General features: G+C 36.2%; 1 protein-coding gene across 1 annotated transcript in view; it reads right to left on the bottom strand.

The window, feature by feature from the left end:
* Sh3bgrl (SH3 domain binding glutamate rich protein like) overlaps positions 1-8,358 on the bottom strand; it is a 76,557-nt gene extending 68,199 nt beyond the window's left edge. The window contains exon 1 of the mRNA XM_052170517.1: positions 8,108-8,358. Within this exon, the coding sequence (XP_052026477.1) occupies positions 8,108-8,152 (45 nt within the window). The 5' untranslated portion in view covers positions 8,153-8,358. The remainder of the gene's footprint in view (positions 1-8,107) is intronic.
* Positions 8,359-15,807: the final 7,449 nt, after the last annotated feature.

The raw sequence follows: 15,807 nt of genomic DNA, 5'->3' as shown, positions 1-15,807 counted from the left end.
CAGCACACAGCAACTAACAACCATCTGTAACCCTGGTTCCAGAGGATCTAATATCCTCTTCTGGTCTCTGCAGACATTGCATGTATGTGCTACACAGGCATACATGCAGGCAAAACACCCATACCCATAAAATATAAGGAAATGAAGAAAATAATGATCCTTTTCTCAAATGTTGGGGTAGTCCCAGTTACTTCACATAGTAAGAGATTGTCTGAGAATGTTTACTTCTGTTTTCAGAGCAATCAGTGTTTGAAGAATCCAAGGAAGCCAATTAGCTTACTTCACATGAATCTCTTTGGTTTTGCTTTTATATGCGATAGTATTGCATTTTTTCAACAGTTGCTCTTCAGATGTGTTCTCTATACTATAAGTAGTATGCTTATGAATTATTTTGCTTAAATTAATCTTAAAGCAAAACTCTTAAGAACTCTCTGCCCAATAGCAGAGGAGAAAAAAATCTATCTCTGTAAATGAATGATTTTCAAAATGTATTAGATATTGATTTGTACTAAATCTACTTGAGCACCTATGCATAAATCACAGCTAAGCCTATGATGTTTCTACAAGAAATGTAGAAACACTAGCCTTAAAATAGACATATGCTATGTTGCTGGCAGGGTAGGCCTCTAAAATTAAATCCCAATGTGATACACATTTTTCTCTTAAACTCACCATACAATATAAATATATAACAGTACTATATATATATATATATATATATATATAGTAGTAAATATAAACTCCCCATAGAAGCATATATAATGTATATATACATATGTATATACACGCATATATACATATGTATATATACATTGTATATATACAAGTATAATACAATGTAAACAAATAAATACAAATGTCATTTACAAAAATGTACTAGATAAAATCTGTTGTTCAACTGCAACTTCTAAATTAAATCTGATGCCCTGCTCTGGCACATAGGTACACATGCAAATAGAGCACTCATATACATAAAATACATGAATAATGGGGTCCAGACATCATGGTGCCTGAGAATGGCAGAGGCAGAAGACTCTCTGGAAATCCAATGCCAGTCTGGTCTATATAATATGAGTTCCAGGACAGCTAGTACTACACAGTGACATCAAATAAAAATGTGGATGGTAGGCTCTGGTGTGGTGAGACAGGACTGTCATCCCTGAACTAAGGGTGCTAAGTGAAAAATCACATATAAAGTTATGGCTGCTGTGCCAGGTATATTTTAAGTACTCCATGAAAGACAGCAAGGCAGCTCTTAAAAATTCTTTCTAAACATTTTTATTTTTTATTCTTTTGCAGTGCTTCAAACCCAATGTTTCAGCCATACTAGGCAAGCACTCTACCACTGAGCTGTACCACCAGCCTTTTTTCATAGTGCTGTCAGCTAAAACTGACTAATTATTTGTGCTAAAATTAAAGCAAGTTACTTTATCATTTTTTACACAATAAGTAATTATCCACCTGTGTCTTCCTTCTAAATCAACTTTCAAATGTTATACTGGAGATGATGGTTTCCTAATCCATACAACTTTGATTAAATACATACTGTTAAAATTATAACACTGAGGAATGGGCCACACATACAATGAAACAACTGTATGAGAGGTGATGGCGACATAAACAGATCAAATTGCCTCCCAGTAGTTGTTACCGGAGATGAATATTCTCTGCTGCTTAAAACTAAAGTTTAATTAGTCTTGACTCATTGTTGGAAATCTCCCAAGCAGAAATGTTTGGCTCAAACCCAACTCTGTCACAGGCTCTTATTTCCAAAAGAGTTAAACCAAAGAATATAATTTAAAGACGAGAATCCAAAGCCAGACTTTATAAATTATAAATATACTGCTTTCCAATTTAATCATAGACTCATAAAAATCTACCTTTCTTTTTTTACCATACTGGTGTATAGCCACAAAAATACAGGGTTTTGTTGTTTTTCCTGTAATTAGAGGTTGGATAGGTATGTTTTGTTTACTTTTTTATTTTTTTAGGGTTTTTTTCCCTTTTATTTTTCTTTTTTTGACACACAGTCTGAAAATGGAGCCTAGTCTGACCTCAAACTTAACATACTTGTACCTCAATTCCAGAGTACTATGATTAGCAGTTTGCACAGCAATGCTGAGCAAAAATAAATAAATAAATAAATAGTTTTTTTTTTTTAAAACAGAATCAAAATCATGGAAGTTCAATATGCTGCACAAGCCACTACACAAAGGGGTAAAGACTACTTAAAATACAGTCCTTGTAAAGCCTATGTATGCATGCATTCATGCATATTAAATTGTAAAAGAAAATGCTGGTGCTGACCTCACTCTTCACCTAGTTTCCCACTTTTGCCCTAGTCTCCCTCACACCTTATTCTCAAGTGCAGGTTGCAGATGAGAACACACCAAATAAGAAGGTCCCCCAAGTAGTTTTTCTCACTGGATATGCACATGTGCATTTATGTGATGTGTATGTAAGAATGCAGGCACATCAAGGTGAGAGTTTGGAGGACAGCTTTCAGAAGTTGGGTTTCTCCTTCTATAACTCAAATTCAGGCCATTAGCATAGATAACATTACCATTTTTACCTCCTGAATTATCCCACACTACCTGAGACAGTTATTGTATTTCTTAATTTCTTTCTTTCTTTTCTTTTTTTCTTTTTTCTTTTTTCCCATTTCTTTTTTATTCTTTTTCTTTTTTTTTTCTTTTCCTTTTTTTTTTTTTTTTTTTTTTTTGAGACAGGGTTTCTCTGTGCAGCCCTTAGTTCTGGAACTCACTGTGTAGACCAGGCTGACCCTGAAGGTAATTATAAAAAGAGCATTTTAATGTACTAGAGACACAATTTCTATGCAATATCTACATGAAGAGGGTATGTAAATAGCAACGCTGAGGGTTCTGAAGGCAACACCCTGTTGTCTTTGTAATCCCAGCTCTGCCCTCTATCATTTCTAGCTAGCTCTTTGGTCCTGATCAATAGACACTTGTGAATCTCAGGTAGAATTGCTTCAAACACAGAAATGGATCTAATAACAGCACTTCACCATCCTTTAAGAGTTAAATGGGGTAATATATGGAAAGCACTAGGCACAGTGCCTGGAATGCACAATGCTGGTTTCTTACTATTACTGCCACCAAATGTTTAGCAACAGTGCTAAGGAGAAGGTAGAACAAGGACAACAAAAACCCAACAGTCCTCAACACTTTAAATGTGCAGAGTTTGAATTTGCTGTGGTATTTTTTAAACTTTTATTTGAACTTTTATTATGTCCTGGGAGTCTACAGCCTTCTCCGCAACTATATATGCAAAATGTAAAGCAGTGGGCTAGAAAACAATTCCTCTGTTTAAAACTCTGCTGGACTGGCCAAGTGTTAAATGTCACCTTTTGTTTCTCATGCTAACAAAAGCGGTTGTCATAAAAGATCTGCCCTTTTTGTCTAAAAGTATGTTTGTTTCATCTTGGTCTAGATAGGAAGAATTAATTAAATTGTGATTTTAAAAGGTCTCTACCAAGGTAGCAAGGCAGAATTGAAGGTGAACAGATCCCTTCTAATCTACTTAATTTTACCCATAAAACACAATATAAAATTAACCCTTGATAATCCAGCTAAAGCAAAACATATTCAATAAAGACACATAGTTTGTCAGCTCAACATCAAGGCAATCAATTGTGTAACATGGACGAATGGAGCTCATCAGTCCCTAATTCTAGGTGAGGGGCTACTGACAGTTGATGGCTGGCACGAGCAGAGGGAGAGTCAATTTCCTTTAAAGGTGTTCTCCCCCAATAGGTTTACCATGCATGCTCCAGTGGAAGGCCCACAACAATTTGTATAAGAGCAAAACAAATTTGGTTTGATAGGTTATGTTATAAGAGAGAGAGAGGGGGGGGGGGAAGGAAGAAGAAAGAGACCATGAAGTTTGGATTGATAGGGGTGATGTTCAGGAGGAGTTAAGGGGACAAACGGGAGGGAATGAATATGAACAAAATACATCGCACGCATAGATAAACTTCTCAAAGTATAAACATATATATTTAAAGATACATAGTTGATTGTACAATGCATGTTTTTAAATACCACCCCTGGTAATAGACACAAAGAATTAGAGCATTTAGCTGATGGTGTTTAGACTTTAACACAGAGCATTCTGGGAGAAAGGTTGTTAAGGATATTATTTTTCTTCGATGGAATACTGAGTCTTCATGCTAAAGATAAATTCATATTACCCTTTTCTTCTATGAGGTTATGATGCTTACCATTCATATTACATTCTGCCAAGAATAACTGTTAGACTTTTAAACATTTTCAGGTCACGAGAGGCACTACCATTGAGATGTTTCCTGTGTATGGCCATACAACCTTGAACACAACCCATCTCATCTGATCTCGGAAGCTAAGCAGGATGGGGCCTAATTAGTACTTGGATGGGAAATATGTTTCCTAAGCCTTTTTAAGATGGGCTAAATTATTCCAGTGGCTTTACTACTGTTACAGGGAAATAAGCTTTCAAGTACTGCTTACCAAACTGAAGGTACTGATTCTTCATTCAATCTTTGCACTTGACACTGTTAAGTCAACATTCTCTACAGCTTGGGATTTCAGAAAAGTATGCCTATTCATTTGATAGTTTCTAAGTTTGATCGTCTAACGAGTTTATGCATGACTTTAAATACCATTCCAACAAACTTGGCAGTTATGGCACGCTCGAAAGCATGTTTTAAGCCAAGGTTCAATTTATATATGCAAAGACAGAACAGCAAGGAACTCTGTCACCTAACATAAAATTACTAAAGAACCACATGACAAATAACAGTGCCTTCTTGCTCTACATATAAATTCCAAATGATGAAAAGAGTGTGACTTGGGAGTTGTGACTTGATTAAGAGTATTCAATTCATTCTTTTGTTTTTATTACTTGTGAGTATCATCATAGGACCCACTCTAAAACTTGCTTTGTTTTTAGTAGTTATAAGAGAAACAAAAACACTGAGAGAAATCCCTTGCATACACTATCCCCGAAATGAAATCCTGAAAAACCGCCTGTATACCATACCCTTCAAGTGTCTGCACCAGTACCCACAGAATACATAGAGTACATACAATGTATCAATATATATTTGGAAGAAAGAAGGGCAAAATTCTCCTAAGCCAACTAAACTTTTCATCAGTCTGGGTCAATGTTTTTTTTTTTTTTTTTTTTTTTTTTTTTGTTAAAAGTTACTGTACTTTGTTAAGTTATGCAGACATTTATGGCTACACACGTTTAAACATAAGCAGCTTTCCGTGCACTAAAACTCTGTGGCTTCAGAGCAGTGTGACACTGGAGAAGTTGTTTAACCTCTCTATATCTGAATCTCCTTTTCTGAAAGAAATGTAATCGCGGCATTATTGTCAAGAGAATGACAGTGCTTGAGACAAATTAAGCATTCCTATCTGCTATTCTTACTGGAGTTACTATCAAGAATCCACTCAGCTGGGTGGTAGTAGTGCACACCTTTAATCTCAGGATTTGGGGTACAGAGGCCGGTGGATCTCTGAGTTCAAGGCCAGCCAGGTCTACAGTAAGTTTTAGGATAACCATGGATACACCAAGAAACCTTATCTTGAAAAAGAAAAATAAAACAAACAATAGAATCCACTGCAAAGTCTAACCCATTTGATTGCATATCTAACCTTGAGAAACAAGCACTACTCCTGTGTACTAGGACAGAGAAGAGAACACATTTTAAATGTTTTTTTTTTTAAATCAGGCTGAGAAGTATAAGATGTCTTGGGCTGTATATATAATATTGCTTATTATTGCTGTTCTAGATCATTCACAAAACACAAAACACAAAATAACCACTAATATTTTTGTTTTTTTAATAGTCAGGAAAACAGATTTAGAGCTGCAGAGATGTCAAGAGCACTCATTGCCCTTGCAAAGGACCTGGGTTCGGTTCCCAGCATCCTCATGGTGGCTCATAACCATCTGTAACTTTAGCTTCAGGAACTGACCCAGCACCCTCTTCTGGTCTCCATGGGCATTGGATTCACATAGTACACATACAGCGGCAAATCATTCAATATATAGGTATTATCAAGACAAAGTCAAGCACTTAAAACACTCATTAGACACATAATAAATTACAGGTATGTATCTTTTTAATTATTTTTAGGTTCTATGAGAACACTTGCCCCAAAATTTTTAAATCATTTGTTAAAAAAGACAATGGTTTTTTGCCATCTGAAAACAAAATTTTGGTACTGCAAACTGAAATTTCCTTCCTCAAGTAAACAGCTACCACCTCATTCATATAAAGAAGTTCTCCTTAAAGATACTCTATTTGCACTATTTTAGGATTCGTTTTTTTTAATTGTAAGAATATAATAAAAAAATCATTCATTTTGGCATATTCGTAAAAACATAATTAGTGCAACTGGGACAAATCCTTAATTATCCATGAATAAACAATAGAAACTAAGGCCAAACACCATAAGTACCTGTCATTTGAAACATCTAATTAAAAATTTTAATCCCTTCTAGGGCACTTAGAAATTTTATGTCTTAATAAAGAGGGGGGTGTGACTCTATTACTTGATGAACTTCTTAAAGCAGTTTCTCCTTGAGTTTACTTCTGGAAGAGAATTAGAAGATTTAAGAAAGAAAAGAACAAATACAAGTATTGAAACTACATGCACTCACAAAACAACAACAGCAAGGACGACGACGACGACAGAAACCTAAGTGCTTGAGAGGTTCAATCTAATAAGGATTAGCCAAAGGCATTAAGCTGGTTTTTGAAAATGCAGTTATTGTAGTAGACTGATACTCAGTAACCCATGCTTTACTTTGAAGTATCAGAATGTTAGATATGGAACACAAGATGCTTCTAAAGTGGGGTCCAAAGGAAATAATAAACATTTCCATTTTTTCAAACAAAAGATTAGATAACTTTAAGAGTAGGTTTTCTTACATTTTGAAACACAGTCTAAACACACCCACACATGTTGGCAAAAGACAAAGTTCAAGGTTCAGGGTTCTGGTGATTTCATATAGCCTTCAGTTCTATTGCAAATCCTACTAAATGTAAATAACAATCCAACAACCTGGGACCTCTGCCACTCTAAGGCTAGATGAGTTTTCTACATTCAAATTCCTGGGCCCACACATCTGCTGCTGCCACTGCTGGCCTTTATTTCTGCTCCTGGGGTTGCTGGAACACAGGCTCTTTCATTTAACAGGAGTATGCATTCAGCTTTCACCTCAGTTTACCCAATGCTCCTCAAACATGGTAAAAACCTGTTATTCTAAGTTAACAATTGGCAAATGAACCAAGAAAGAAAACCAAATCCTATGAAGAGACAGCAACTCAGTTGCCACATGTTCTTTCCCCAGTTTTCACCAGTCTTGAAGGACTGGGTTTTAGAAGGAAAAATCTTTCGAAGGAAAAGAAAAGCTCAAAATAGAAAAACTCAAAATAAGTGCCAATGGGGGTGGGCATGTCTCATACTACATTAAATTTAAAAAGAAAAATGGCCTCATACTCCAGGAAGAAAAGAGAAGGAGGGGAAAGAGGAGGAAGAGGAAGCAAAAACAAAACATTTTTACCATTGCTCCTGACTTTCTCCTATTTTTTAAATTATATACCCCACCTGCATGCTCTCAAAATAATTCCATTCCAGTGGTTTCACAATAATTCTAGTACCTCAGGAGTCTTCCCCTCCCTTCCCATCAGTACCCTCATCCTTTACAGAAATGCACTACTTCCCCTGAACTCGGTACTGAAAGCATATTTGTTAAATGTCTCACTCTAAAAAGCCTGAAAGGACTTTAAAAAAAAATATTTGACTTCCCCTAACCGTGAAGTCCCTTTACCAGTTATCTCCTAAACTTGGTAGTTTTCTTTTTCCTTTAGAAACAAAATGTGGCACTACTGTCTCAAGGCAAACAAAGCTAACTCCACTGGGGAAAAAAAATGAAATCGACGCAACAAAGGAAGAAAGGAAAGAAGGGGGTTATTGTGGGCGATGCTTGCGTCTTCTAAGGAGAAGCTTCCAGTGTAACTTCTGCAATTTAACGGTTCTGGGGCAGAAGACTAGTGTGTTGGAAAACAAAGGTGGGCTCCCACTCTCCTTACCGCCGTAGAGCCAGAAGAAGATGCAATGTATACACGGATCACCATCCTGGAAACAAGGGCTTCTGGTCGGTCGCTGGAGTCTTGAAAAGGGCTGGGAAACAGCTGCAGCAACGGCTGGAACCAAGCTAGGGGCCAAACTGAGGTTGGACGAGGAGGGTGGGGGAAGGTGGAAGGGGAACTGGCCAGAGCCCCGCCTCCACCAGCGGCTGCTCTCAATGAGCTTCCAGCACTGCAGTCCCAGCCCCAAACCCCGGAAGACTCAGGCTCATTTGCATCATTTCTAAATTGTTTTTTTAAAACACAGGATCTCGAACAGCACCGCGAGATCTGTTGAAACAATTCTTTTTGACTATTCCCTATCCAGTAAGGAGGTGAGAGAGAAATAAAAGTAAGGGTAAAAAAAAAATCACTAGATTGGAATAAAGGACCCTATCCCAGAAACACCAGAAGTTTTGCTTGTTACTTCCTGCTCAGAAATGTTCGCAAATAAGATAGCCAAAAGCTAGCTTTGTATTGAATCTGGGCAGTAGTTTAAATTTCTTTAAACCCACGTTATTTTAAAAATGACAATAATGAAGTGAGTGTTTTTTTTTTTTTAACCTTAGTTGGCAGCAGGAATTGAGTGCTGAAAAACTGCACAAGGAGGAGGCTGGAGAGAAGTTTCAAGTTTCCCGGAAAGCACAGAATAGGTTTTCTTTTTGTTCAGAGTTTTGTTAAAATGTGGAACAATCACTTAGTGAGAATTTGCAGGAGATCTAAGAGACAACTCTAGAATGAAGGAGGAAATTGCAAAGGAAAAAAACTAGTCTACAACCCTAGACTGAGAGAGGAAATGGTAGAGAAAAATATCAACAACTCCAAAATGAAGAGGGGAATTGCAGAGAAAAAAAAAAAAAAAACAATCATCTGAAAATACGTTGGAAGTACTTTTTGCCCTTGGTATTTCATACCTGTAATCTCTGCACTTAGAATAATAAGACATGATTGCGAGGAATTAGAAGCTAGACTAAGCTACAGGGCAAGACTCTTAAAAACCATAATCAACCAAGCAAAAAAGACTTTCTACAAATTATCAAGTACAATAAACGAGAGTAATCTAGGCACCATCTTCATTACCAACATTATGGCTACTGTTAATTTTACTTGCCAATTCTCATGACAAAAAAAAATCTTTATAAACAAAAGTAAAAATCATAATCATGATTTTGAAAAAAATCTATATTGTTTCTTTTATGTTATCACTGGACAGCTTGTTTGGTGTTTTACATTAACTGTTTGGATGTATAGACTCGTAAAATAATGGGAAAAAAAGGCAGGAAGAACAAAATATTTCTAATTATCCTATAAACTATTGAATTCAATCAATTATTCCCAGAAAACTGAATGGTAGCATTAGCAGAGAATCTGGTGGGCTTTATTTATCTATACCTTAGAGAAATGAGGCTGGACATGTAGTTGTTCCCTTATAGATCACATTAAGACCCAAAGTTGGATTTCTAGTATACACACACACATACACACACACATACACACACACATACTCACACACATACACACACACATACACACACACACACAAGCACATGTGTTGTAGATATACTTGTCTTAGAGAATATAAGCAAATAACTAGTTTAGATACATAAAACCTTATGATTCTTAATGATAAGACTTCTGCTACATTTTTAAATAGATACATTCTTTTTTAAAAAGACTTATGATTTCTTATTATATATAGGTACACTGTAGCTATCTTCAGACACACCAGAAGAGGGAGTCAGATCTCATTACAGATGGTTGTGAGCCACCATGTGGTTGCTGGGAATTGAACTCAGGACCTCTGGAAGAGCAGTCAGTGCTCTTAACCGCTGAGCCAGCTCTCCAGCCCCTTCTGATACATTTTTAAGGAGAGATTATTACCAATATTTCTAAGGTAAAGATAATGGATATCATTATGCCATTAGGCTTGTTCTTCACTGCTTTCAGCTATCTTTGAAATGAGTATTATAGAATGGTTATTCTAGAATGCCCATTTCTGCTTAAATTTTCTATAGAGAATTTGTCCTTTATCACTTGCTTTTATTATTTGCCTGGAAAGGTTACAGTCAATTTGAATAAACTGTGTTAGATCAAAGAGTTTTCAAATAGCACATATGATCCATTCCCTTACGAAATCATGACAACCAAATGCCAATGCCTCTCAAAAATTAAAAATAAACCCAGATTGTGTGCAGAAAACTTAAAAAACATTGAACTCCATGCATGCCATGTACCCATAGTCCAGGTTTCTTAATTAAGAAGATTACTTGGTTCAGGAATTCCAAGTCAACAGAGACAAAATAATGAGATTGTGTCTCTTAATTGAGCACAGCCCCAATACCTAAAGATAATTATCATTACCACTGTGTTACAGATCAGCTTTTCTAGATAGAGAAGAATGAGGAATAGACAAGAAGTTAAAAGTAATGGTATGAAAGGGGAGGGTATTTTGAATTTTTATGTATTATAAAATGCTACATACAAAAAATATGCTTATGTATTCTCCCATGTTAAAAAATATGATTTTGAATGGCTTTATGTGTTTCAAATTTATAGGCATACCAAAAGCTATATAACAATTCTCTTGGCTAGTTTTTTGAAAGCTTGATCCAAGCTAGATTGATCTGGAATGAGTATATCAATTCAGAAAAAGCCTCTATCAGATTGCCTGCAGGAAAATCTGTTCTGTACAGTACATTCTTGATTAACAACTGAGGTGAATAGAACAAGAGAACTAACTCCTAAAAACTGTCCTTTGATGTCCACACACACACCATGGCACACGTGTGATCATACACACATGAATACCACACAAGCAGACATACACAAACACACATAGACACATACATGCATACATACCCCATGTGTATCCCTCACACAAAATAATAATAATAATAATAATAAACACAACTTTAAATTTTTATTATTTGATACAGAACTTCTGATAAACTGAATAGACCCAGGACATTACAGTTACAATACTATAATGTAAGCCCAGTATCACTTATTGACTAAAATGGAAAAAGAATGTTAATTGAAGTATGAGTTGATGTTACCCTAGTCATGATGATTGGATTGTGGAGATTTAAGCTAAGTGCTTCTGTTTTGGTTACAGAGAGTAATCTGAATATAATCTTTTTTATATTTATTTATTTACCAATCCTACATCTGATAGAAAGCTAAAATCCAATATATACAAAGAACTCAAGAAATTAGACTCCAGAGAATCAAAATACCCTATTAAAAATGGAACACAGAGTTAAACAAAGAATTCTCAATTAAGGAACATGGAATGGCTGAGAAGCACTGAAAGAAAGATTCAACATCCTTAGTCATCAAGAAATGTAAATCAAAACAACCCTGAGATTCCACTTCACAACATTCAGAATAGCTAACATCAAAAACTCAGGGGACAGAAGATGCTGGTGAGGATGTGGAGAAAGAGAAACACTCCTCCATTTTTCATGGGATTGCAAGCTGATAAAACCACTCTGGAAATCAGTTTGGTGGTTCCTCAGAAAATTAGACATAATATTACCTGAGGACACAGCTATACCACTCCTGGGCATATATACAAAAGATGCTCCGACATATAACAAGGACACAAGTTCCACTACATTCATAGTAGCCTTATTTATAAGAGTCAGAAGCTGGAAAGAACCCAGACGTCCTTCACCAGCAAAATGGATACAGAAAATGTGATACATTTACACAATGGAGTATTACTGAGCTATTAAAAACAATGAATTCATGAAATTCTTAGGCAAATGGAGGGAACTAGGAAAAAACTCATCCTGAGTGAGGTAACCCAATCACAAAGAACACACATGATATGAACTCACTGATAAGTGGATATTCACACAAAAGCTCAGAATACCCAACACGCAATACAAGACCAAAATGTGGATGCTTCAGTCTTTCTTTTTTTTTATTGAATATAATCTTCATTTACATTTCAAATACTAAAACCTTTCCTGGTTCCCCCCCCCAAAACCCCCAACCCCTCCCCCTCCCACTGCCTCTAAGAATATACCCCTCCACCCAACCCACTCCCACCTTCCCCCCCACCCCAATTCCCCACACTGGGGCATCTATTGAGCTTTCACAGGACCAAGGACCTCTCCTCCCACTGATGCCTGACAAGGCCTTCCTCTGCCACATTTTTGACTGGAACCATGTGTGTCCCTTGGTTGATGGTTTAGTCCTTGGGAGTCCTGGGGCATCTGGGTAGCCAACCTCATTGCTCTTGCCATGGGGCTGTAAACCCCTTCAGCTCCTCTGGACTACACTCCAACTCCTCCATTGGGGACCCCATGCCCAGTCCAGTGGTTGGTTTTTAGCATCTGCCTCTGTATGTGTAAGGCTCTGGCAGGGCCCCTCCGGAGACAACCATGGCATGCTCCTTTTAGTATGCACTTCTTGTCATCTATAATAGTGTCAAGGTTTTGGTGACTATTTATAGGATGAATCCCAAGGTAAGGCAGTCCCTGAGTGGCCTCTACTTCAGTCTCTGCTCCACATTTTGTCTCCTTTATTGCTCCTGTGAATATTTTGTTCCATTTCTCAGAGGAACCAAAGCACCCTGACTTCAGTCCTCCTTCTTCTTGAGCTTCTTGTGTCTCTATGAATTGTAACTTGTTTATTTTGAGCTTTTGAGCTAACATCCACTTATCAGTGAGTGCATACCATATGTGTTCTTTTGTGATTGGGTTACCTCACTCAGGAAATACACTCACAGGAGGTAGAGGGTTGGAAGGACTTGGGACGAAGAAAAGAGTGGGAGGGGGAAAGGGGGCAGGATCAGGTATGGGAGGAAATGGGGATGATATACAGAACTTCTGATAAACTGAATAGACCCTGGACATTACAGTTACAATACTATAATGTAAGCCCAGTATCACTTATTGACTAAAATGGAAAAAGAATGTTAATTGAAGTATGAGTTGATGTTACCCTAGTCATGATGATTGGATTGTGGAGATTTAAGCTAAGTGCTTCTGTTTTGGTTACAGAGAGTAATCTGAATATAATCTTTTATATTCAGGAATTTGAACAGAGGTATGTAGCAATGGGGGATAGGGAACTTAGGGTAGCAACCAGCAAGTCCCAGATGCCAGGAAAGCAAGAGGCTCCTAGGACTCAACAAAACAGAAAAAGAACCTGTAGAGACCATACCTAGAGGTTAAGCAAAGGCCCATAAGTTGGGGATGGGGCCACCCACTGGAAATTGAACTCAGGACCTCTGGAAGAGCAGTTACTGCTCTTAACTGCTGCAACATCTCTCCAGCCCCTGGATCAGATCTCAAATATCCAGAGGACAGTCATTTAAAGAACATATCTTTTTTAACTTGAATTACATTTGCATAAACAATTGTAAAAATTAAGAAGTAGCAATATTCAAAAGGGAGCAATTTTAAGGAATTGTAAACCATGATATATATATATATATATATATATATATATATATATTATTATTATTATTATTAAAAGCTTGATTTTTAAGATCCTAAAAATAGCCGCTACAACACCCAAGTCAGTTATCTGTGCTGAAGCAGGGGGAAACTCAAGAGAATAAATGTGTGAACTAATTATATGAGTTTTACTCTCATAGTTGATGCATTCTTTATAGGATGCATGTATAGAAATATAAAAGTAAATTGCAACAAATTATTTTTTGGATAACAATTATTAATTTTGCCTAAAGTGGCTTGGCGTGTAGTAGGTTAACTACCAATATTTTGCAATAACCAATTTGATTGCTGTTTGAAACAAGGAACAGATGTTTTATCAGGCTCTTAAAATATTCCTTTTAACATATTTTTATAATTTTATCTTACATTTTATTAACACATCAGTATATTTATCGGAGGGTGTTGAAACTTTATTTGGAGATGAAAAAGGGTGATTCTACATTAAAGTTCCCTTTGCCAAGGAATGGCAGTAAACACATATCATAAACAGCTGATTTTAGTAGCCTTCTCTACTATCTGTAAAGTTATGTGTCCTTTGCCAGTTAATTTGTATCTACCTTGAAAACAGAGGTTTAAGTCCTCCTGTGGCAAGCTTAACATGAGGTTAATATAAGAAAAGCCAATTAATTTATTCTAACTTTTGAAGAACATTTACTTAAAAATTTTAAAAGCCTACAGTTAAGAGAAAAAGGCCTGTAATAGAATTCTATGAACAACTTACATTGAAAAATTTAAGATCCTAGCTTCTTGCATTGAAGCAGAGACAAAACATTTTTTCTCACATAAGGTAAGGCAATTAGCCATTCCTTAAGGAATAAACATTTTAATGAAATTGCTTTATTGGTTCTTTTTTAAGTTAGCTTATAGAAGCAAATGCTTTTATAATTATCAGAATGTAAAGCAGAAAAACCCTTTAAATCTATAATAATTTTGTATGGAGTAAGCAGGCCAAATTTTAATGCCTTCATAAGTTCTACATAGCCTTATTAACCTTTCATAAATTTGAACTGTGTTTTGAACCACACCTGGATAAGTCTGTCAAGAATGTTGTTTTGGCCAAACACTCCCTAGGTGGGGCCTACAAGACAAAAGCAGTTCCTCACAAGCTTCCTCTGAGGAAGCTCTGAACTTTGCACCAACTCAAATGTAATTTTTTTCTTATAATCTGTCCAACACCCACCTGTCAGACAAGGACATTGCATGAGGTTCCTCAAACATAAATATCTTCTAATCTGAGCCTTTTGTCTAAGACCAGACACAAACCCACCTGTCCTGCAAGGACATTGTATGAGGGTCGAATAACAAAGGGAATCTGTAATTTCAGGGTTCTGGAAAAAATTCTACTAGCTGTTTTTTAGTAGTCAAAGGGGCCTGTTTGATATCAAATAAATTCCCACTGAGATCTCCTTTTTAATCCTGGGAGGATAAATTTTGCTTCTACCATTGTAGCCAATAAACTTGTGAAAAAGTGGCAATAGGCCTATAATAGTCACAGCTGTATTTAAACTTTATCACTCTTAAAATTATCTTAATTATAAAATATGTTAAGAATCATGAGCCTTTAACCAGAGTGCAAACTGCAGCCAATGGAAAACTGGCAGTTTTTATTGTAACTCTTAATTTTCTCTTGCAATATTAGAGCATAACTACAACTATGGAAGCAAATCCCAATTTAAACAATCTATTTTCTTTAAAGTTAATGGCAAATGCATTATTTTTACAGCACAAGGTTTATCTGCCAGTTCTTATGTTCAAATATATGACAGTGTGACTTATTAAAGAGACATTATTTTAAATATTATTCCTTACAAGTCTAATTTCTAGGATACGATTCACACAAAACACCATGCCAATTTAAAAGCATCTTAGAGGCCTGTATTTCCTGGGTTGTGCCAATCCATGTGTTGTTGTTTAAGATGGCTGCAACCCTGAGCTACCAGTTTTAAACTAACTTTTTATTACCAACATTATACCTTTTGAATCATGTCCAATGACTTATAAGCCAATACTTTCCATAGTTAAGACATGCAAAATATACTTATATATATGAAACCAATTATAAACAAGAATAAAATGATTACACAAATCTCAAAAACATAAACCGAACAAATTTTTCCTTTTTCTAGCTGTAATTTCGAGAGAATAAAAAGCACATTGAGACTCTGCCTCCTGTCAGTCAGTTACGAGAGACTG

The sequence above is a fragment of the Apodemus sylvaticus genome, chromosome X, assembly GCF_947179515.1.
Source record: "Apodemus sylvaticus chromosome X, mApoSyl1.1, whole genome shotgun sequence".
NCBI classification, from domain to species: Eukaryota; Metazoa; Chordata; class Mammalia; order Rodentia; family Muridae; genus Apodemus; species Apodemus sylvaticus.
Note: the sequence above shows the minus strand (reverse complement) of the source record. Positions and strands in the feature narration are given on the sequence as shown.